The 21157-nt window shown below is 46.7% G+C and overlaps 2 protein-coding genes across 7 annotated transcripts in view; one reads left to right on the top strand and one right to left on the bottom strand.

Moving 5' to 3' along the window:
* MAPKAP1 (MAPK associated protein 1) overlaps positions 1–21157 on the top strand; it is a 408697-nt gene that overhangs the window by 247155 nt on the left and 140385 nt on the right. The gene's annotated exons all lie outside the window — the stretch shown is intronic.
* The window catches only part of GAPVD1 (GTPase activating protein and VPS9 domains 1), a 54193-nt gene continuing 34300 nt past the window's right edge, over positions 1265–21157 (bottom strand). For 4 of the 6 annotated variants that reach the window (XM_056860936.1, XM_056860937.1, XM_056860940.1 and 1 more), the window contains 17 exons: positions 20432–20605; positions 19024–19164; positions 18021–18155; positions 16295–16414; positions 14034–14111; positions 13213–13574; positions 12783–12870; positions 11544–11624; positions 10208–10330; positions 9946–10075; positions 9317–9426; positions 7734–7893; positions 6335–6522; positions 5518–5731; positions 2953–3025; positions 2093–2290; positions 1265–1424 (listed from right to left, as the gene is read on the bottom strand). In XM_056860936.1, coding sequence (XP_056716914.1) covers positions 1284–1424; positions 2093–2290; positions 2953–3025; positions 5518–5731; positions 6335–6522; positions 7734–7893; positions 9317–9426; positions 9946–10075; positions 10208–10330; positions 11544–11624; positions 12783–12870; positions 13213–13574; positions 14034–14111; positions 16295–16414; positions 18021–18155; positions 19024–19164; positions 20432–20605 — 2516 coding nt within the window. In that variant the 3' untranslated portion in view covers positions 1265–1283. The remainder of the gene's footprint in view (positions 1425–2092; positions 2291–2952; positions 3026–5517; positions 5732–6334; positions 6523–7733; positions 7894–9316; positions 9427–9945; positions 10076–10207; positions 10331–11543; positions 11625–12782; positions 12871–13212; positions 13575–14033; positions 14112–16294; positions 16415–18020; positions 18156–19023; positions 19165–20431; positions 20606–21157) is intronic. The other 2 variants (XM_056860939.1, XM_056860941.1) reach the window with 2 other exon arrangements.

Genomic DNA, 21157 nt, shown 5'->3' with positions numbered 1-21157 from the left:
TTATTGGGGCAAAGCAGAATATCACCAAAACAGAGTGCGAGCTTTTGAGTTGAGTGCCTGGCTAAAGGTAAATATTAGTCTGGGTTCCCTGCTCATAATGGTCATGTTGGGAGAGCAGGTAAAAGATGATCCAATTATTTGAGTATCAAATTCCTGGCTTTGCTTTCCCGTTTTTACTAAAGGAACAGCAAACTAGATACAAAACAGTGATGAACACAGAAAAAACATGTAAACAAAGAAATGAGACTTCACCAAAACCCCTGGCATATGTATTTAATATGAATAATCAAAATATATATTACAGTTTCTGGTTTCATAGGGAAAATTCTGTTGGGGGTTTGTACAGTATACACAGTATTTCAGAAAGAAAAACAAAACAAAACGTATTGATGCTTTTTTTATATTATCTCTTTTCAAACAGTCCCTTCTCATTATAGAACGCCAAAACCTCACCGTTTCCGTGCAATAAAGGAATAAATGCCGTGTCCAAAATGTATAAGGGGGGGGGGGAGATAAAGCTTGCTAATCAGAAAGCCCTGTGAATAATTTCCAGTTTTAGTTCAAGTTCCATAAGCTTTGACATTTTAATAAATACTCCGGCTTGCCCCACCCCACCCCCCAACTCTGCCGAGGTCACAGCATTTGCGCCCAGAAAAAGGGAGCTGTGATATTTTTGCCAGGCAGGCAGGCTAACAGGGCTGACTGCAGCAGATTGGTTAAAATAAAATCACGGTTATCTATGTACACCATTTCCACATCTGAAGTTCGCCCTCCACCCACTGCAAGCTACCCACATGTCTCTCCACTTGCCAAGAAAAAGGTAATGTGCTAAATATGGATTGTTAGAAACTGCTTGCCTTCTAAATTAAAAACCAAAGTTTAAAAAGAAAGAAAAAGAAATTGAATGTGAATTGGAAGTGTTAGAAAAAGATGTCTACAAGACAGTTGTGGCAGCAAAAGGCCTGGAGGCTCCAGAATATCTATAAATCATGGTCCCTTTTAATTGTGATTTGACACAGCGCTAAGTTTCTAAAGGGGGGGGGAGAGAAAGGGAGGAAAGAAAAAAAACACACCAAACCATTACCCCAAACCACCCTATTGAAACTAGTATGATTAGTAAAAGTTTGTTTTAAAATGCCTGAACTCTGTACATATATTTACACTCAGAAGTCTCTTTTCCCCCCACCTGTAGCCAGGGAGGGGTGGGGGTGGGGTACAGGCGACATACATTCTTAGACGTCCTTCTCAGCGAGCAGCCCCATTGGGCAAGACGCTGGCTTGGATCACTTGCGTTCGTCAATGGTTTTTATGAACTCCACTGCCGCTGTGAACTGCATCCACCAATATGATTCTTCTCCAGTTAAACAGTTGGCGTAGAAGCTACTGATGTATTGGACAGTGGACAGAAGGCAGGGTGGGTTGGCCTTGAAGGAGGGAAGAAGCAGGCATACATTACAAGGATTAAACAAGCTTGCTCAAATATTACAGGCACATTTTTGTTTTATTGCGCCTCGATTTCAGTCCACGGTTTGTAGCTGGTCTGTTAACCACAGCTGACATTTACTTGAGACTTGTGGCGATGTCCGAATTGCAAACCGCTGTTTTGAGTGGCACCACCCCATGTGGCCATCCAGCCATCAAGACAGCAGTAAAGGTTGTCCACCCAATGGGCGGGTGGAGAGGAGAGCCAGAAGCAGGGAAACTGGTTTCTGTTACTTATGTCTGGTAGGTTAAACCAGAGGTTGCTGCACAACCAGGGCTGTAACAAGCCACAGTTCTTTACGGATGTCTGAGTGCAGCCGGGTAGTCAACGATTCAACATAGTATTCATTGTAAAAAGGGCTGGCAAATAAGTGCTGTTTCACGCATCTCTGCCCTGTACTAGAGACTGCCGTAGATAGATTGCCCTCCCCAACAACACTATGGCACCTGGAGAAGTTTGCTTGGGGCGGGGGTACAATTTACTCTTACAGTTTGGGGGCATGGAATTTGAGCCCACTATCTTTTCAATAATCCCCCTGGCTGATGGAAGGGCAAAACCACATTCTGTCCAGGACATGAAAATGAGGCAGTACTGCAGAAGTGCTCCTACCTTTATGAGCACAAATACGAGGACAGGAACAAAATCGTCTGCCCCAGGGACCGAGTCTTCATTAGCCAGGCTCAACATGTTCATGATGGTGGAGCACATTCTCAAGATGCACTGCAGCTTATCCCGAGGGGTCTTGTAGGCGCTAATTGTGCGGATCTCGGACTGCGCTGATGGCCAGGGAGCTTCCCGGAGATAGACCTACAAAGGAAGGAAGTAAAACTCTCTTTCAGCCACAGTTGATCATGTTTAATTACAGCCAGACTTGGCTATGTAACATGCTCTATGCAGGGCTATTCGTTCCACTAGAGCTAGGAGGTAAAGGCAAAGTCAGTGAAACTGGGAAACTGCCTCCCTGAGCTTGTGTGTGTGTGTGGGGGGGAGGTCAGAACTATGGCAGAAAATAAAGGCCACTGGCTGGGTTGGCTAAGGGGTGCAGAGGCAGCCTAAATCTCTGCAAGGAGAATGCCGTCTCTATTCTTGTCAAGTTCATTCTCCTTTGGAGTCTGTGGGAAAGACTAAACTGGAGGGCATCTAGTAACTCAGGCTAGTTCCCTCTCTCCCACCCCAAGATGGTAGGCCTGTGCGTGGGCTGCATGCTTCAGGATTGCAAGTCCGGGCTCACATGTCGGAATACTTCTTTATTAAAAAACAAAAGGATTTCTCTTCACGCTGAAAGCTGGAGGACAGTTCTAGCCAAGCCTCTTCCCTGACGAGCGTAGAAATCTTATAGGGGTGGGAGAATATTCAATCCTGTGAGCCCCCCCACCTTCAGCCTGAAGTGGTACCGTCTAGGCCCAAGTATACCTGTGAGAACAAGGTCTCACAGATTGTGCCCCACAGAGGACTTCAAAGTATATTACCTCGGGGATCTGAAGTGCTTTGTGGTTTGCGCTTACTACTTTCGATAGCCTCTGGATGTGCTCATGGAGAAGCCTAGAAATCAAAGGGGGGGAGAGAGACAGAAATGTAAGAGATACAGGAGACAAAATATTGTCGAAGGCTTTCACGGTCAGAGTTCATTGGTTCTTGTAGGTTATCCGGGCTGTGTAACCGTGGTCTTGGAATTTTCTTTCCTGATGTTTCGCCAGCAGCTGTGGCAGGCATCTTCAGAGTAGCAACACTGAAGGACAGTGTCTCTCAGTGTCAAGTGTGTAGGAAGAGTCAGAGAGGGGTTGGGTTTGAGCTGAGTACTGTCCTGCAGACGTAATGTGCTAATCAATGTCCTGTAAGTATCAAGATAATGTACTAATGAGAGTGTGGTATGTTAATATGGGAGCATTGTATCCTGAAATGATCTGGTAATGTGTGAAATCCAAAGCTAATCTGCATGGCTATTGTTGACTGTAGCCTTTGTTAGTCTGGAGGTTTTTCAGGGCAGGAAGCCAAGCCTTATTCATTCTTAAACTCTCTTCTTTTCTGTTAAAGTTGTGCTGATGTTTATGAATTTCAATGGCTTCTCTGTGCAATCTGACAAAATAGTTGGTAGAATTGTCCAGTCTTTCAGTGTCTTGGAATAAGACCCTGTGTCCTGTTTGTGTCAGTCCATGTTCAGCCACTGCTGATTTCTCAGGTTGGCCAAGTCTGCAGTATCTTTCATGTTCTTTTATCCTTGTTTGTATGCTGCGTTTTGTGGTCCCGATGTAAACTTCTCCACAGCTGCAAGGTATACGATATACTCCTGCAGAGGTGAGGGGGTCTCTTTTGTCTTTTGCTGATCGTAGCATTTGTTGTATTTCTTGGTGGGTTTAAACACTGTTTGTAGGTTATGTTTTTTCAAAAGTTTCTCCATCCTATCAGTGACTCCTTTAATAAATGGCAAGAATACCTTTCCTATGGGAGACTGTTTTTCCTGAGTTTTCTTATTTTTGTTTGGTTTAATGGCCCTTCTGATTTCATTCTTGGAATAGCCGTTTGCTAGCAGTGCGTGATTTAAATGATTAGTTTCTTCCTTGAGAAACTGTGGTTCACAGATCCGTCTTGCACGGTCCATTAATGTTTTGATTATTCCTCTTTTTTGTCGGGGGTGGTGGTTGGAGTTTTTGTGTAAGTAGCGATCTGTGTGAGTTGGTTTCCGGTAGACCTTGTGACCTAACTGAAAGTTTGTTTTACGGATGTTTTCTTGATACCCTTGTCATCCGTGAAAAAATGCCCTGAAAAACCTCCAGACTAACAAAGGCTACAGTCAACAATAGCCATGCAGATTAGCTTTGGATTTCACACATTACCAGATCATTTCAGGATACAATGCTTCCATATTAACATACCACACTCTCATTAGTACATTATCTTGATACTTACAGGACATTGATTAGCACATTATGTCTGCAGGACAGTACTCAGCTCAAATCCAACCCCTCTCTGACTCTTCCTACACCCTTGACACTGAGAGACACTGTCCTTCAGTGTTGCTACTCTGAAGATGCCTGCCACAGCTGCTGGCGAAACATCAGGAAAGAAAATTCCAAGACCACGGTTACACAGCCCGGATAACCTACAAGAACAGGAGACAAAATCTGGTAAGGACCCCTGTCCCAGGAAAGGAGGTTCTTTATGCATCTACAGTCCTCCCAAGTGCTCCCCTTCCAACACCCATTCCTTCCAAGCAAATTCCATATTCCACAAAAAAAACAACAACACTGGAGGATAGGTCCATCAACAGGTATTAGACACGATGGCTAGAGGGAAGCTCCTCGTTCATGGCAGTACGCCTCTGAATATGAGGGGAATGTCCTTGTGCCTCTTCCAAGGGCCTTCCAGGGCACCTGGGCGGAAAAAGGGATGCCCTACTAGATGGATCTTTGATCTGATCTATCAAAGCTCTTTTCTTGTAGGGCTTACCTATCTACAGAAGATTTTTAATTGATCGAACACCTGGATTTTGCGTGATCAGTTTTATTTTAAAAATATTTTTTACAGACTGCAAAGCCTCCAAAGAGGGCTTTTCTGAAGCTTCTGAAGGAAAAGAACTGTCCCTCTCCAAATGTGCAGTGTGAAACAATCTGCTAGCAGCCCAGAAGGAAAACTGATTAAGCTTCATTTGCATCTAAGCTGGCAAAGGGGAGGTGGTCCAGCCACCTTTGAGTTTTCCTTCGTTAGTCCCAAAGTCAGTCTTTGTACTTAATTGGCTAAAACTTTATAATCATGGATGAGAAAAGTGCGCCCAAAGACGAATCCATTAAAGCTCCCAGCTCAAACAAAAACTCAGCCACCAAGTTCAGAACAAAAATGGCAAAGTGAAAAAATGTGTACACAAAACTAATTGGCATGGGTGGTTGGCTGGAGTGCAGACTGAAGGTTTAAAGCAACAACAACAACCACCTCACAACCAAGCACAAATTCTAGGCAGCCTGACTGCAGAAGAGACCACCACAAGCAGGACTGTTCTTAAGGTATAAAGACCCCACACCAATGCACATTTCACTCACTGATCACGCAAGATGTCCCCGTCCTGGTTAGGGTAAAAGGCCAGCTTGAAAATGCGGTTCATGACGCTGCGCTCAATGGCTAGCTGGGCATCTTGAAGCTGCTCCTCGCTGGCGTTCTGCCAGATGACATCCTGGGCCATGGCCCCGTACAGGAACTGGAGGAAGTCTTCCACCTGGGCAGTCTTGTCATCTGCTGCGGTCAGCTTCTGGAAATCTTTGGCCACAGAACAAAGTGGAGGAACTGCTGTCTTGAAAGGGTACCCCCACCCACCCCTCTCCAATTCCAGGAATCCCTCAGGGCCCTCTAAAATCTACTACTCTCACAGCTCCACCAGCAAGGCTGGGATGATGCATCCACACTGCCAGGCTTAACTACTAATTTGCACCACAGCTGCAAAACCACTCCCATCTTTCACTTCCACAAGGTTACAACTGGGTCTTAAGCAGTTCCCTCTGAGTCTTCTGCCATGCCTTTCCTAGGCTCCCCGTAACATCAGGCTAGTTCAGCCAATGGCAGCAAAGGTTATGCTTCTGTACCTGCCAAACCTTCCTATAATAGCACAACAACCCTTCCAATCACTGTCATCCAATCATCAACACAAGCAATTTTGCAGCCAGTGCGTCAGAAAGTGAAATTTGCTATGTTTTTATTCCGTCCATCCTCCAAAGAGCTCAGGGCACCACCACATGCGGACAGAGGTGAGCACAGTACAACCCCAACCATCCAGAAGCTTCAGGGGGTAAGCAGGTAACTGAACCCAAGTCTCTCCAGCCCCAAACCTGGCACTACTCAGATCTGTCACCCCAGCATGGTTACCTTGAATGAACTCTCTGATCTTCGGCTCTTTGCTTTCCAAAAGCAGCCGCACGCACACGGTGGTGAAGTACCGGTTGGCCAGCTCTTTGTCGCGCAGAACCCTCTGCAGCAGCCTTTCTAAATGCGCCTGGGTTGTCTGCAGGCCTTGGCGACACCGAGTCAGATACGTAAAGTATGGGCCTCTTTTCCTGGGAGGAAGAAAGCACACTGTTCAGGACAGGCCCTCAGACTGGTCGGAGTCATAGCTGAGAGCAATGAAGTAGAAATGGACTCTTAAGGGAGTTTCCAAGAAAGAACATATGGAAAACATTGTTATTTGAGAATCAAGCAACTGATGAAGCTAACAGTGTAAACGGAGCACAGCTTTCATCCAGAGAGCCCGTCTTCTTGATCTACCTCTTGCCGGGGGTCTTCTGGAGACTATATGTACCTGACCTTCTTGGCTTTTTTGTCCCTTTACAACATAAACACAGACTTACCTGTTGAACTCTTGGGTTCGCTTTCACCTCCGCTGGGGGTTCGTTTTTTTGCGCTTTTGCGCTTATTATCTGTATATTATATGCAATTTGCTTTCTTGTCACATTGTCATCCATTGTGAATATAGCTCATAAGACTTTATAGCCTAGTGTTGTTTTGTTTTGATAGCTCCAATAGAGCTGGCAAGAAGGTGCTCTGTGGCCCCTCCGCGCAACCCGTGAGCAGCCTGCTGTCCTCAACTGGCCTGAGCTTAATCTGAGGTTTGTAAGTGGCCAGATGCTCAAGTAACTGTTTATAAAGAAAGTCTTGGCAGCACGGGCCATGCAGATCTTATCTATCCTTGCAACAGCTCTTGAGGTGAGGTCATTCCTCGAATTACCAATGAAAACCACAGACACAGTGTGAGGTGTTATAATTTCCCATCTGCAAGCGGAGCCGGCCATCGAGAAATCAGCACATGCGTTTTAAAAAATTAAACAGGCTAAGTGTGTAGACTCAAGCCACCCCACAGGGAGAGCGCAGACTTGTCTGAACACAAGGGAATGTATGGGAGGAAGACAGCAGGATGCTCAGCTCACCACACCACGTGCCCCACAGCCAGTGCCCCACAGACTATGTAGGGCTTGCAACAGTCAGCTTCAATAGAGGCTGGAAGCCCAGCACAGATGTTACACAAGTTCTGACCCCAGCCATAAATATGCAGGTACATTTTGCACCAGTTGAAACTTTCAAGCAGTCTTCAAGGGCCGCCTGACAAGCAGCAAATGATACTGGCTCTCTCTATCAAATTAAAACATTACAAATGGAGGAATTCTAAAGCACCTGCCATGCAAGAAGCAGCACTAAAATTTTGTCCCAAACTGGAAATATATGGACAAAAACAATGTTCACTGCTGTGACGGAAGAAGGCAGCAGGGGTTACCTGTAATCCTCGGCAATAGAAGCCAGCAGCTTACGGCAGGTCCTGTTGTCGAAGCGGCCGACACAGCGCATCGTCTCCTGTAGCTGGGCCATCAGGTTCTTATCTTGGAGGTTGATAGCTTCTGCCAACTGAACTTTTAGGAAGCACACAATTTCGTTGTCTGGATTTTTAAAACAAGAAGGGAAGAGAAAGGTTGGGAAAAGAAAAAAAAGTCTTCTGACATCTCAGGTTCCTGCTTCCGCAGAACAAGAATTCAGCGCAAATCCCACTCCCCTCAGGTGAGGCAGTTCAGGATTGAGAGAAGGACCCTCCCCATCTGTCCCCCCTCCCACCAAGTTACCTAGGCCATCACATTAGAGACTACCATAACTGGACCCTGGGAAGAGGCCGCCTATGCGCCACACACAAGTCCTACCCAGTCAAACTATTTGCCAAGGAATTTTCCGCAGAAGGGATCTGGTTTCATTGTACAGCAGTCAAAATGTCACAGGTTTGTTTTTTTTACTAGAGCTTTGGATGGTTTTATTCTTTCCTAAGGCAGAGATGTGGCCTTCCAAAAGAGAGCTATACAAGACAATGGCAGCTACAAGGCCTGCATGATACACAAGTCAACATTTGAAACCAGATGCTCAATTCAGCCTGACAGAAATGTCAATTGACATTTTTAAAAGCAAGTTTCTAGCCCACATGGCTATATAGGCAGGCATGAAAAGTAGGAGGGCAACCCTGGTTGAGATCTCAGAAGCTAGTTGGGGGCCAATTTGCAACAGAGCACAAGACAGCAGTTTCCAAACTATGCATCACAGGAGAGCGGCTCATAAAGGATGTGGACAGAAGGGAGCAGGGTACAGAGGAGAGCGACGAGGATGATCAGGAGCCTGGAAACAAAACCCTACGAGGGAAGGTTGAGGGACCTGGGAATGTTTTGTTTGGAGAAGAGGCGGTTGGGGGGGGGCACGATTGCTCTCTTTAAGTATCTGAAGGGCTGTTGCTTAGAAGAGGGCAGGGAGCTGTTCCTGTTGGCAGCAGAGGATAGGACTCACAATAATGGGTTTAAATTATGGGTGGTAAAGTACTGCCTGGATATTAGGAAAAAGATTTTTACAATAAGAGTTGTTCAACAGTGGAATTGGCTACCTAGGAAGGTGGTGAATCCTCCCTCAGTGGCATTCTTTAAACAGCGGCTGGACAAACACTTGTCAGGGATGCTCTTGGCTGATCCTGCATTGAGCAGGAGGTTGGACTAGATGGCCTGCATGGCCCTTTCTGACTCTTATGATTTTGCCTTCTCCGGTCCACTGGTGCTGGGTAACCCTAATATGCTCCTATGTTGAATAAGACTAAGCAAACACACCAGTCTCGATACTGAGATCCAGAACTATTATTTTTATTGCTCTGTGCTGTCCCTCTTCCAGTCAGGAGGCATTATGCCCAATCAGCAACATATGTAGAAACACAAGGGACAGGCTGTACTCTTATGGTCCTTCTTGGGTATAAAAGCAAAAGGCACCACCAATTCTGGTTCAGGACAACAAGAAACATTGCGCTTCAGCTACCACAAGGACGGCGAACGAAGGATTTACCTTCGGGGTCTGTATGATCAGGAAGCCCATTCCGTGTGGAGTGAGACAACATGGGGAAGGCAACAGAATCTGCTGAACAGAGCGCGAGCCGCAATTTCTTCTTGGCATCCCTGCATAAAACAGTGGCAAAATTAATATCCGCTGGTTAGTTATAGAGCCATCCAAAAATTCTTTTAAGCCTGACCAAAAAAACCCTACTTCTTCCCCAGCAGAGTGGAAGTTACTTTCTGAACAAATTCCTCAAAAGCTAATGGTTCTGTTTGCACTCCCAATTTTCAACACAGCTGCAAGGACACATCAGGAGAGTAATTGTCATGCAGGATAACTCCTGACTCATGGAAGGCACCAGTCTTCAAAGTGGTGAAGAAGAATTTGGAAAGCATGTCGCCAGTTCCCCCCCTCCCCATCCCACCTGCAGAAGGCATCTGAGTAGGACTCCCCAGTCAGGAGATGGTACTCAGCAAAAGAATGTCCTCCCTCCCTCCCTAAATCTGTATGCCTGTCTCAGCTGGGTTTCCAGGGGTAGAAGTCTCCGCCCAATGCCTGACTTTGGATCTAGCCTTCCTCTGCCCTGGCTAATGTCTTTAGCTAATGTCATCTGCCTTATCTGAGTCTCACAAATTAGTTACCTGTAGGAGAAAGCAGAATCCTGAGGATGAGCTACTTGACTAGCAGAATCTGGGAGGTCATCTGCAGACATGTTTTGCAAGGCGTCATCACGCGGAGAGTCGTGGATGCTTTCGCCGTCTCCAATGGCATCTAAACAAATCAACGTGCACACACACACACACGCACGTTTGAGCTTTGAATGGTCAGCTGTCTCTCATTTCCAGAAGGTAGCAACCATTCTTCTCCTTGTGTAAAGTGTGGTGAGCCAGGGCAGACTCTCACCTGTGCTATCGTAGTTCACTGCAGCCCCCTCATTAGGGCTGGTCCGCTTAATCGCATTCCTGTACTTGTCCAGGATGTCCTCTGCAGCCTGCGCTTGAGCACTCAGCCTAGGACTGGGGTCATCTAAAATGTCAAGTAAAAAAAAATCACAGCAATTAACTCGTTTGTCTCATGTAGTGGGTGGAATTACAGAACTACCACCAACATCTTTGTATTTGAGAACACAGATGTACTACCAGGGACTGAAGGCTGCAGGGAGGCTACTGTATTTCCCCTGAATCAGACAGTTGCAGGAGCCAAGTGTGGAAGAAAGAATTCTGCATGAGAAGCTCACCTCCCAGCTAATACAACAGCAGGAAGACTGAAAGATTCAGGACCAATAGTTCTTGTAGGTTATCCGGGCTGTGTGACCGGGTCTTGGTATTTTCTTTCCTGACGTTTCGTCAGCAGCTGTGGCAGGCATCTTCAGAGGAGTAACACTGAAGGACAGTGTCTCTCAGTGTCAAAGTGTGTTGGAAGAGCAATATATATAGTCAGAAGGGGGTAGGGTTTGAGCTAAGTCATTGTCCTGCAACAGTGCTACTCCTCTGAAGATGCCTGCCACAGCTGCTGGCGAAACGTCAGGAAAGAAAATACCAAGACCATGGTCACACAGCCCGGATAACCTACAAGAACTGATGAACTCTGACCGTGAAAGCCTTCGACAATATTTCAGGATCAAACTTCTATTTCTACATCAGCTGTTGGAGCCTGCTATTAGCACTCTCTGTGTGAAATGACGTAGAGGGCAAATTTTATCTTTATCCTGCATTTGCTAAATCGACATGGACATACAAATCTAAAAGTTGGTTTCTACAGTCAGCATAATCAAGGGGGTACAATAATCCCTGGACTTTGGGATGCAGCTGGGGAAGTTGTATGTTTGAATGATTACCGAGGGAGGAAAAACCAGCCTCTGCATACAGAAACCTAGCATGTCGTGGAGACACTGGCGGGGACTCATTCCTCACTTGCCATTTCTCTTTGTGCAAGGAGTTCTTTCATGGAGGAGCAAACATCCTCTCCCCCCACCCTCAAGCCACACCCCTGCAGTAATGCAGTCCAACCAAAGCATAACTGCCTGATTCTGCAGATTGTATAAATGGAGTCTTCAAGTGGGGAAGACAGGCAAATTCTATTCTGTTAAGGCCCTCAAGCAATTTAGAAGACAAACAAAACTGTTTTACCTTTTTAAATTAAGCAAGCCATACTGAGTTTGATCTATGCTTAGTAAAGGCAAAGGGAAAAAAACAGAAATTGATTCAAGAGTTAAGAAACAGTAGCATTGACTCCAGACCTTGTAGAGAGCCATATCTGTCAGGGAAGAACTCATCTTTGTCCTTGTCTTGTTTTTCTTTTTTTCGAAATGGGATTGGAGCTGGAAATATTTAGAGGGGAAAAGTCAGGTTGAGCAATATTTTACTTGGAAGCTAGAGAGGCTGTCTGATAGCCCAGATTCCAGAGAGCAAGACAACAAAATTCCCACCCACAGTAACAAGAGAAAAAATGAGAGGGCAGAAATCCCAGGGGCACAAAAATCAATTTTAGTATTCATATTAAAGCAAAAGTGATGTAAGCACATGTCAACAGATAGCATTCTTCTGTAGGAAAAAAATCTCATTCAGTAAATCAGGTTTGTGTGTGTACAAAAAAATTGCTTTCCTGAAAATTCACAGAAAATGAGAAAACCATCTCTTCTCAGTGCCCACCTGACCATTTTTTAATTACATATAGCTCCCTGACATACTGAAGGGGTTCTACCCCTCCTCCACACACACACAAGCAAGCAATTATGGGGTGGATCCAACCATCCTCCTAGTACCCTTCCACCAGCCTAAGTGTCCCTTCCTCAAACAGAAGAGCCACTTAAGTAGGAGGACAGCTCCTTAGGGCTGGAGGAGAGCTTCAAACTTGAGCCAAAAGGAAAGATGGGGTATAAATATTGTAATAAATTCACAAATAAATGAACGTTGTTTAGTGGAATGGTAGGATAGGCGTCGGGATCCAGCTCATTGCAGCAGATGTACACTCACAACCATCTTCTATACAAATAATAAAGTTGCTGTTTTTTAAATCCATGGGGTCTCTCTCTCCTCCTCTTTCACGCCAGCTTCTACATGCAATTTCTACAGCTAGCCCAGAGTCCAATGGCTAGGCTTCAATATTTTTCAAATTACTGCACTCAAACTCACTAAACAGGCAGCTTTCAAGCCACCACAACAAACCATGGTTTGTGCAACATATTCTGCTTAGTCGATGTCAGTAACAAATCCCTGTTGTGAGTGAGCCGCGGCTTACTTGCTTCTGGCCTCCTCTCCACTCCCAGCAAGGAGGACATCCCCCATAATACAGGAGAATGCAAGGGAAGGTGTTGCTCAACCCACTGTGGCCTGTGGATCCAGACATCACAGCAACACTAGTACAAATGGTGGTTAACTAGCCAAGGGTAGATTCCTGGTTCAATGCCAACCAACAAAGAGAAAGGATTTTTAAGTTCTACGTATAGCTGACAAAGAGATCTGATCTCTAACCTCACCTTTGGGCATAGCTGAAACAAAGCGCTTTCTCCACCATGGTTTGTTCCTGTCAGATTTCTCATCATCGCTGTCTTTTCGGTCTTCAACCTGTTGGAAGAAGCAAACGTTTTCCTCCTTCTTCTTCAGACTACGCTTTTTTTTTTTTTTTGCAAACTAATATTTTGACACGTCTGGATAGTCTCCCTCTAAATTCCAAAAAGAATGCATTGCTTGCAGGTAGCCCTGTACACTACTGCTCCCGACAGACCATCAAAAAGCCACTCCTGGTGGCTGCCAAACTAACAAGAGTACAGCCCAATGGATGCAAACATTTCTATAGCAGCGCTTACCATCAAAGTAAAATTTAACTGCAGCGACTGTATCAAGGAAGCAGCCAAAGCAAAGCCAAAACCCACCACAGACTCAGCTGGGCCCAGCATTTCCCCTTACCTCTCCTCTACAGAAATCTTTGCTAGGAGAGGAGGAAGAGGACTGCGGCGCGTTCATCAAAGCGGGGGCCCCCATGCTGCCAGGGGGCACAGAAAGCTCCCTCTCTTCGTTCCCAGCACGCCTGTTCCAGCCGGGATCACTCATCGGCCGCCGAGCAGATGACACTATATCGGAGCTCCTGCTGCGCACGAGCCTCTCCGGATAGGAATGCCGCTGCTTGAACGCCTCTGAGTCTATGAGCATTGCCGTGTGGGAGCCAAAGTTGGGCAAACGGGCCTCGTTGCCACCCAGCATTCCTTCCAGAATTGGGGGATCTGGCGGAGGGTGTGACGGTCTTGCATAGTGCACTTTAGGCCTCACCACTGCTGGACAAAGCACAGACTTTAGAAGAAGAAGAGTTGGTTTTTATATGCCAACTTTCACTACCATCTAAGGCAGAATAAAACTGGCTTACAATCACCTTCCATTCCCCTCCCACAACAGACACCCTGTGAGATAGGTGGGGCTGAGCGATATCTTAATAGAAGTGTGACTAGCCCAAGGTCACCCAGCTGGCTTAATGTGTAGGAGTAGGGAAATCACCCCGGTTCACCAGATTAGCCTCGCTGCTCATGTGGAGGGGTCGGGAATCGAACCTAGTTCTCCAGATCAGAGTCCACCACTCCAAACCACTGCTCTTAACCACTAAATCATGCTGGCTCTCTAGACTCAGCAAAACTTTACACACAGTGCTATTCTGCTATTGCTAAGCAAAATACACACAGGCGTTTTGTGGCTACGAAGAGAACGGCACACCAGATAATGATAACACTGAAAGTTACCTTCGTGTGATGCCAAGGGGTCAAACATGGCAAGCAAGGAATCCACCTGAGAAGGGGGAGAGGACAGCTGGCTGGCACCTGTAGTGTGGAGAAATGGGTCAGAACACATCACAAGGATCTTTGCTGATAGGGCAATGGAGCAGGCCGAGAACCCCGTGTGTGTGTTAAGTACTGTCAAGTCGCTTCCGGCTCATGGCGACCCTATGAATCAATGTCCTCCAAAATGTCCTGTCTTTAACAGCCTTGCTCAGGTCTTGCAAATTGAGGGTTGTGGCTTCCTTTATAGAGTCAATCCAACTCTTGTTGGATCTTCCTCTTTTCCTGCTGCCTTCAACTTTTCCTAGCATAATTGTCTTTTCAAGGGAGTCTTGTCTTCTCAAATTGTGACCAAAGGATAGCCTCAGTTTAGCCATTTTAGCTTCTAGGGCAGGAATGGGGAACGTCAGGCCAGCGGGCCATTTATGGCCCCTGAGGCCATTTTCGGTGGCCCTCGGGAGCTCCAGGGCCCTGCCACAGAAACACAGTGCAGCACGGCCCTCCCTGAAGCCGCAGCGTACAGGAACGCTGCGGCCCCTTTGAACCCCCTCTCGCTGACTGCCACCTGTTAATCGGCGAGAGGAGGGGGGAGGGAGAAAGATGCTTCCCCCAAGCCGGGAAGGCGAAGAGTTCCTGCAAACCTCTCTCGCCGCTGAGGGAGGGGGGAAGAAGAGGAAAAAGCCAGCCGCTCCTGGTGGCGGAGCATGCACATGGGAGCCGATCAGGTGGAGGACTTTTGTGGACTGGGGGTGGGTGGGAAGGCTGAAGCCCGGTCGCATGGAGCCGGCTGTGTGTGTGTGTGTGTGTGTGTGTGTGTGTGTGTGTGTGTGTGTGTGTGTGTGTGTGTGTGTGTGTGTGTGTGAAGGCTTTTCCCTCTTTTCTTCCTTTTTCTGTCACTCTCTCTCCTATTCTTTCTCTCCTCTTTTTCTGTCTCTTTCTTTCTCCCCTTTCTCTTTCTCTATTTTTTTTCTCCTTCCCTTTTCTTTCTTTCTTTCCTTCTTTCTTTCCCTGCTTCCTTTCTTTTTTCTGTCCTTCTTTCCTTCCTTCCTTCTTCCCTTGCTTCTTTCCTTCCTTCTTTCATTCCTTCCTTCTTTCCTTTCTTTCCTTCTTTCCTTCCCTGCAGATCAACCGCAGGCTGCAAGCTGCACCCCCCTGGCACCTCAGTTGCCTGGGCCCACCACTGGCTGCCCTCCCACCTGGGAGGAGGGGGAAGACCTGGGGGAGCAGAGGCATCCTCCAAGCCTTCTCTGCATAGCCTCCCCTAGGGTTGCCAACCTCCAGGTGGTGGCTGGAGATCTCCTGCTATTACAACTTATCTCCAGCCAATAAGAGATCAGTTCCCCTGGAGAAAATGGCCAATTTGGCCATTGGGGTCTATGGCTATGCAGTCTTCCTCCCCAAACCCCGCCCTCCTCAGGCTCCACCCCCAAAACCTCCCACCAGTGGTGAAGAGGACCTGGCAACCCTAGCTTCTGCCCCCCCGACCAGGAGATCTATGCTCGGTATGGCCCCTGAATGATGTTCTAAATATGCAAATGGCCCTTGGCAGAAAAAAGCATCCCCACCCCTGTTCTAGGGTCACTTCAGGCTTGCTTTGATCTATAATCCACTGATTTGTTTCTTTGGCAGTCCACGGTACCCGTAATGCTCTTCTCCAACACCACATTTCAAAGGAATCTACCTTTCTTCCTATCAGCTTTCTTCATTGTCCAGCTTTCACACCCATACATAATAATAGGGAATAAGATGGCATGAATTAACTTGATCTTGGTTGCCAGTGAACCCCCTAGACTTGGATTATATTTGGGAGTTCAGCACTGCAGCACCTGCCCCCCCCCCATTTATCTTTAGGAAAAGGCACAAAAAGGGGGACCTAAATGGGGAGGAGAACCAGCACTTGGTAGACAAGCAAGGCTTCCATGCACAAGGAAAGGTAAGTCTGGGGACTGCAAGCCATCTGTCCTCTCTCTTGTATACTAACAAGCCTCAATCATATTGCATGTATTTCCTACCCAAAAGAGAGAAAGCGGTCTAAGTGCAAAGCCTGTTCACCCCAACAAGAAAAAGAGACATTACAGTCTCTCTGTAGAAAAATGAACTGACAGGAAACCTTCCCATCAGTTTGCACTCCCGTGCCTTGTAGCTGGGATGGGGCGTTGAATGTTTCTGGCAACTCATTGGAATTACACGCAAATTCAGTATGACATGGTCACACTGTCTCTTACCATGAGCAGTTTCATCCATATCAGGGCTGGTTACTGAATCTTTTCCACCAAAGTCTGAGCTACACTCAGATCGGAGGTCCTCGATCTTGTTGGGAATATCCTCAGAGGTTGCACTAATACCTAAGCAAAGAGGAAGAAAAATACCTTGAAGAGAAAAGCCTGAAGATGTTAAATGATGTCTTTGTAAGTGGATGGAGTCCTGCTGTTTAGCTCAAATGTTTGAGCGCACGGGATTCAGAGAAAATTTATACAAATAATAAGGCAGGAAGGCCCCCCAAAAACCCTCCTTTCCACATCTAGAATTCTGTCCAGCCAAGTCAATATCTGCACCATAAAGGGGGGGGGGGCTACACAATTTCTCCTCTCCTGTTTCACAGCTTGGTTATATAAACATAAGGAATAAAGCAACTGAAGGGGAAAGCAAGCTACTTACTCCCACCATGTGACTTTCACCCTCATCCCCATCTGAAACTGAGGCTAGGTACACACAGCCACATTTGATCACATTCATCCTTTCTCAATGGCCTCTCCTCCTCTTTCTCTGATTGACTCTCTTAGTGTTAGGAGGGGCCCCATGCTCAGCATGCAGAAGGACCTAATTAAAGAATCTTACGCCCCACCCCAGTCTTGGGAAAGACTTTTCTCGGCCTGGGGTCCTGACCACGGCAAGATACTTGGCCAATGCTCTGGCTTGGTATGAATTAATTTAAACTTAGACTGTAAGCTCCTCAGGGCAGGGATTCATCCTTCTTTCTTTCTGCTTCCTCCATCATCAATTATGTACCACGTTACAGTGTGTCACATATTAAAAAACCCCACAGTTTTATGCTCACAATTCCTGGCTGAATGTGTGTGATCACAAATAATTTTGATATTCTAGTCAAATGTACCTCTTTTTGTTAATGTTACTGTTTTTCCTGAGTCATCATTAGCTGATAACTTCTAGTTTTTCTCCTTCTCTGCCACCATTTCCCTTGTTCTTCAGAACTTCCCTTCCTTCTTTAACCTTATCTATGATCAAGGCCAACTCTTCTGATGCTCTTTACCACTAACACAGTATCTAGGCGCTTAATAAATATTTAAGTTAACACTGTAATAATTGCCCAACCCTCCCCACTCTAGTATAAGTTTCAGAAACCCACATCTCTCATATAGTATTAACAATGTAGGAGAGGTGCCAAAATGTGCCCTGGTACCATCCACTTCAGGCCCTTAGTAAGATACTGGCATTTTGCATTGGCAGCTACTGGTTTGTCTGTCTTTGAAGGCTGCCACTGTGGTTGCAACTGGGAACCTCACTCAGTACAAGCCAGTGCCGTATGTTTAGGTGAGAGTGCTTGCATTAAAGAGAGGGTCCCAGCTTCAACCCCAGGCATCTGCACTTAAAGGGTTCTCAGGTAACAGGCTCCTTTGCCAGAGATTCTGGAAAGATGCTGCGAAGACCAACAAGACAGGCTAGATGAGCCAAGGCAAGAAGAAGAGGATGAGTTGGTTTTTATCCCCCACTTTTCTCTACAAAGCAGTTTACAATCGTCTTCTCTTCCCTCCCCTCCCACGACAGGCACCTTGTGAGGTAGGTGCAGCTGAGAGTTTTGAAAGAACTGTGACTGGCCCAAGGTCACTCAGCAAGTTTCATGCGGAGGAGTGGGGAATCAAACCCGGCTCTCCAGAACAGCTGGCTTTCAAGTGTTACAAGATCTACTTCTCCCAGAAATACAAGACTCACCTGACACCACGCTGAGGCCTGGCGTACTGGGGCGAGAACTGACCTCCCTGACATCCGTGTCATCAGAGGTGCTGCCCACCCCAGAGCAGCTCTCCAGCTCCTGCAGCCTCTCCTCCTGCTTTAGGTCTGGGGCCTCTACATGGGAAACAGAACACGTGGGGGCTCAGGCAAGTCATTCTAGCCCCTAAGCATCAACAGTTTCAGGGAACTTTTGTTACATTAACTTGAGCTGCCTTTGGCTATGTCTTCACAACAGCCCTGTGAGGTAGGTCTGGCTAAAAACAACTAGCCCAAAGACATCTGTCTGTTCAGCAAGGTTACTCTTAATGTTGGCATTTGTTTTTCTGTTGTATAATTATTTAAAATATTTCCATGCTGCCTTTCCACCCAATTCATGGTTGCTAAGGCGGTGAACATTAAAACATCGGAACGAAACACTGGGCATTTTTGCTCTTAGTGCCAGATCTATTAGGACAGGGGTGTCCAACTCAACTGTTATGAGGGCTGGATATGACATAAAGGTCACTTGGTCAGGCCGGGCCATGCCTTGCCAGCCCAGATCAAGAGTGGGGGGGGGGCGTTTGCTGCCTTGGCTGGCTCGCAGGCCGGATAAGAGCTCTCAAGGGGCCGGATCCGACCCGCGGGCATTATGTTTGACACACCTGCATTACGGTAAGGGTCCTGAAGTGCATGCCCTTTTTCTTAAGGAGATGGTCCTACTCAAAACCATGATGTGACTCATACGCTACGCTGAGTTTGGAGGAATGAGGCCACAGGAAGGGACAGAATGAGAATGGAAGGCCAAGAGGTAGGAGGAGAAAGCCTTTGAATGTAAGGAGGAAGGCATGCTAGAGACTGAAAGGGATGGGGAACCAGTGAAGGAATCTGAATGCCGACGTCAAGTTCCCTTCACTGGCTCTCTCTACTGCTGCAGCCAGAGGGCTGCGTTTCTTCAAGGCTCCCCCCCTGCAGACAAGAGGTCCTTTAAGTGAAGAGTTCTGACCTGAGTCGCTCGGTAGCACTTCCACACTCCAAGCTTCGCTGGTGGTTTCCGAGATGGTTGAACCCGTGCAGGGGTCAAGCAACACTGACCCTGAACCGGGCAAGCATAGCAAGCTCCCCAGCATATTCTCAGCTGCTGCACCTGCGGAAGCAACCTTAAAAGCATTGGAAAGGCAGGGGAGGTATGCCAAAGCCATCGCATCCAACCCCCCCCCTCTCCCCGGGCCTTAGGGAAGGATCCTCCAGACTGCCCGCCAAGGAACACAGACCTGTGCCTTGAGCAACAAGGAAAATCAGCAAAACATCTTAACTGTGCCTAACACATACACACACACCTAAATCTTCTTCAACCAGAACTCTCGTTCTAAATTAAATGGACAAAAGCTCAATTTACAGATAAGGTAAGGCTGCCAATGATGCAGTGGTTTGGGTTCACAGAGAAATTCCAAACTGTGGTTTGGCCTTACATGAATGAACCTTGGGCTTGCATGCTGCTCTCCCCCCACCCCCGGCCTTAGCTTGCCATCACATCTAACCCAGAAGATGACAGCTGATACCTGCCTTCCAAACCAGAACTGTGAAACCACAACCCAGAGAGTTTCAAACTCTGGCCTGTAAGTAAGGGCCTCAAACCATTGTTTGCTGGCTCAGGATGCAACAGCCCTCTCGGCAGAAGGCAAGGAGAGCAAGGAGGTCCAGGAGCACATGGAAATGAGGGCTCTGAATCAGGCGACTACTTTTCCATAGTTGGGTCTAACATCATAGCCATCATGTTGATGAGGACCAATCCTATAGTTGCCGAGGGTGCGTGGTTCCTTCCCATGCCAGCCCTTTGTCCTAGCAGCTGTGGGGCACTGTTATGGGACCAAGTTCATCTGAGATCTTCAGCAGAGGCCCTGCTCTCGGTGCTCCGACCTTCAGGGGTCAGGGGAAAGGGCTACCAAGGACAGGGCCTTTTCTGTGTCTGCTCCTGACATTTGGAGGTGAAACGTTTGCTTCACACCCAAGATCTTGGTTGAGTTTGGCTTGTTATTGGATTTTGCACTTTTTATGGTTATAATTGCAGATTAACATTGTGAGATTTTAAACTGGATGTATTGCTCTTTTATCAGTAATTATTAGTAGTAAGCAGTCTTAATCTTCCAGCTGGCAGGATATAACTTAAAATAATTCTTTTGTTGCAGCTTATGCAGGGGCTCCCACTAGTTTCCCATCCAGGCAGTAGTAAGGTCCAATCCTGTCTAGCATCATCAATATTACAGTATCAGAAGCCCTCGTACCACTCACTGGGCCATCTGCTACCACTGCAAGAGGAAACTCAAACAGGCAGAAATGGGTTTGTTTGTGATTATATCACTTAATCAATGTATCGTCCAATGCTACGTTCCATCGAGAGCGGCGTACATTACCTGCCATTTCTTGCAAGCGGTCCTCGTCAATATTTGGATCAAAGTCGCTCCCCAGGACGTCGGTGCTCCATGTTTCGCTCACAGTTTCGGAGATGTCTCTGTCATCGGTTAACCCCATCATATCACGAATCTCAAACTTACGGAGCTTGTCATCAAGATTATCCTGAGTGGTAGCTATCAAAAAACAAGGAGCTTGGTTCAAAACAATTCCCATCTGCATTTGAAAATGGCGCCATGCAAGTCAGAATTGCCATCGATCTCTTTCCAGAGGACAGAGGGCATCTTCCTGGGGGAAAGAATTCTGATATCCCATCATGGTGACTGATATACAAACACCTTTCCTAGGTGTGCCTTTGTGAGTTGTTATTTAACAGATACTACGCAACGATACTTCTTAGCTGCAGTTTTGAATCAGTAGTGACTGACATTTAAGAAGACCTTTAGAAAAGAGAGACAGAACTTGAACACACGCTAAACAAACATCTACACAAATGAAAGGGTGTGAACTTGAAGACACAAGTCACTAAGAATGGGTAAACAGGAAATGCAACTGGGAGAAATGCAATGGGGATGGACTGTGGATCAGTGGTAGAGCATCTGCTTGGCATGCAGAGGGAACCAGGTTCAATCCCCGACATCTCCGGTTAAAGGGACACGGCAAGCAAGTGATGTGAAAGGCCTCTATCTGAGACCCTGGAGACTTTGATGGATGAAGGGTCTGATTCA

The sequence above is a fragment of the Euleptes europaea genome, chromosome 14, assembly GCF_029931775.1.
Source record: "Euleptes europaea isolate rEulEur1 chromosome 14, rEulEur1.hap1, whole genome shotgun sequence".
NCBI classification, from domain to species: domain Eukaryota; kingdom Metazoa; phylum Chordata; class Lepidosauria; order Squamata; family Sphaerodactylidae; genus Euleptes; species Euleptes europaea.
This window is presented reverse-complemented; position numbering and strand designations above follow the sequence as displayed.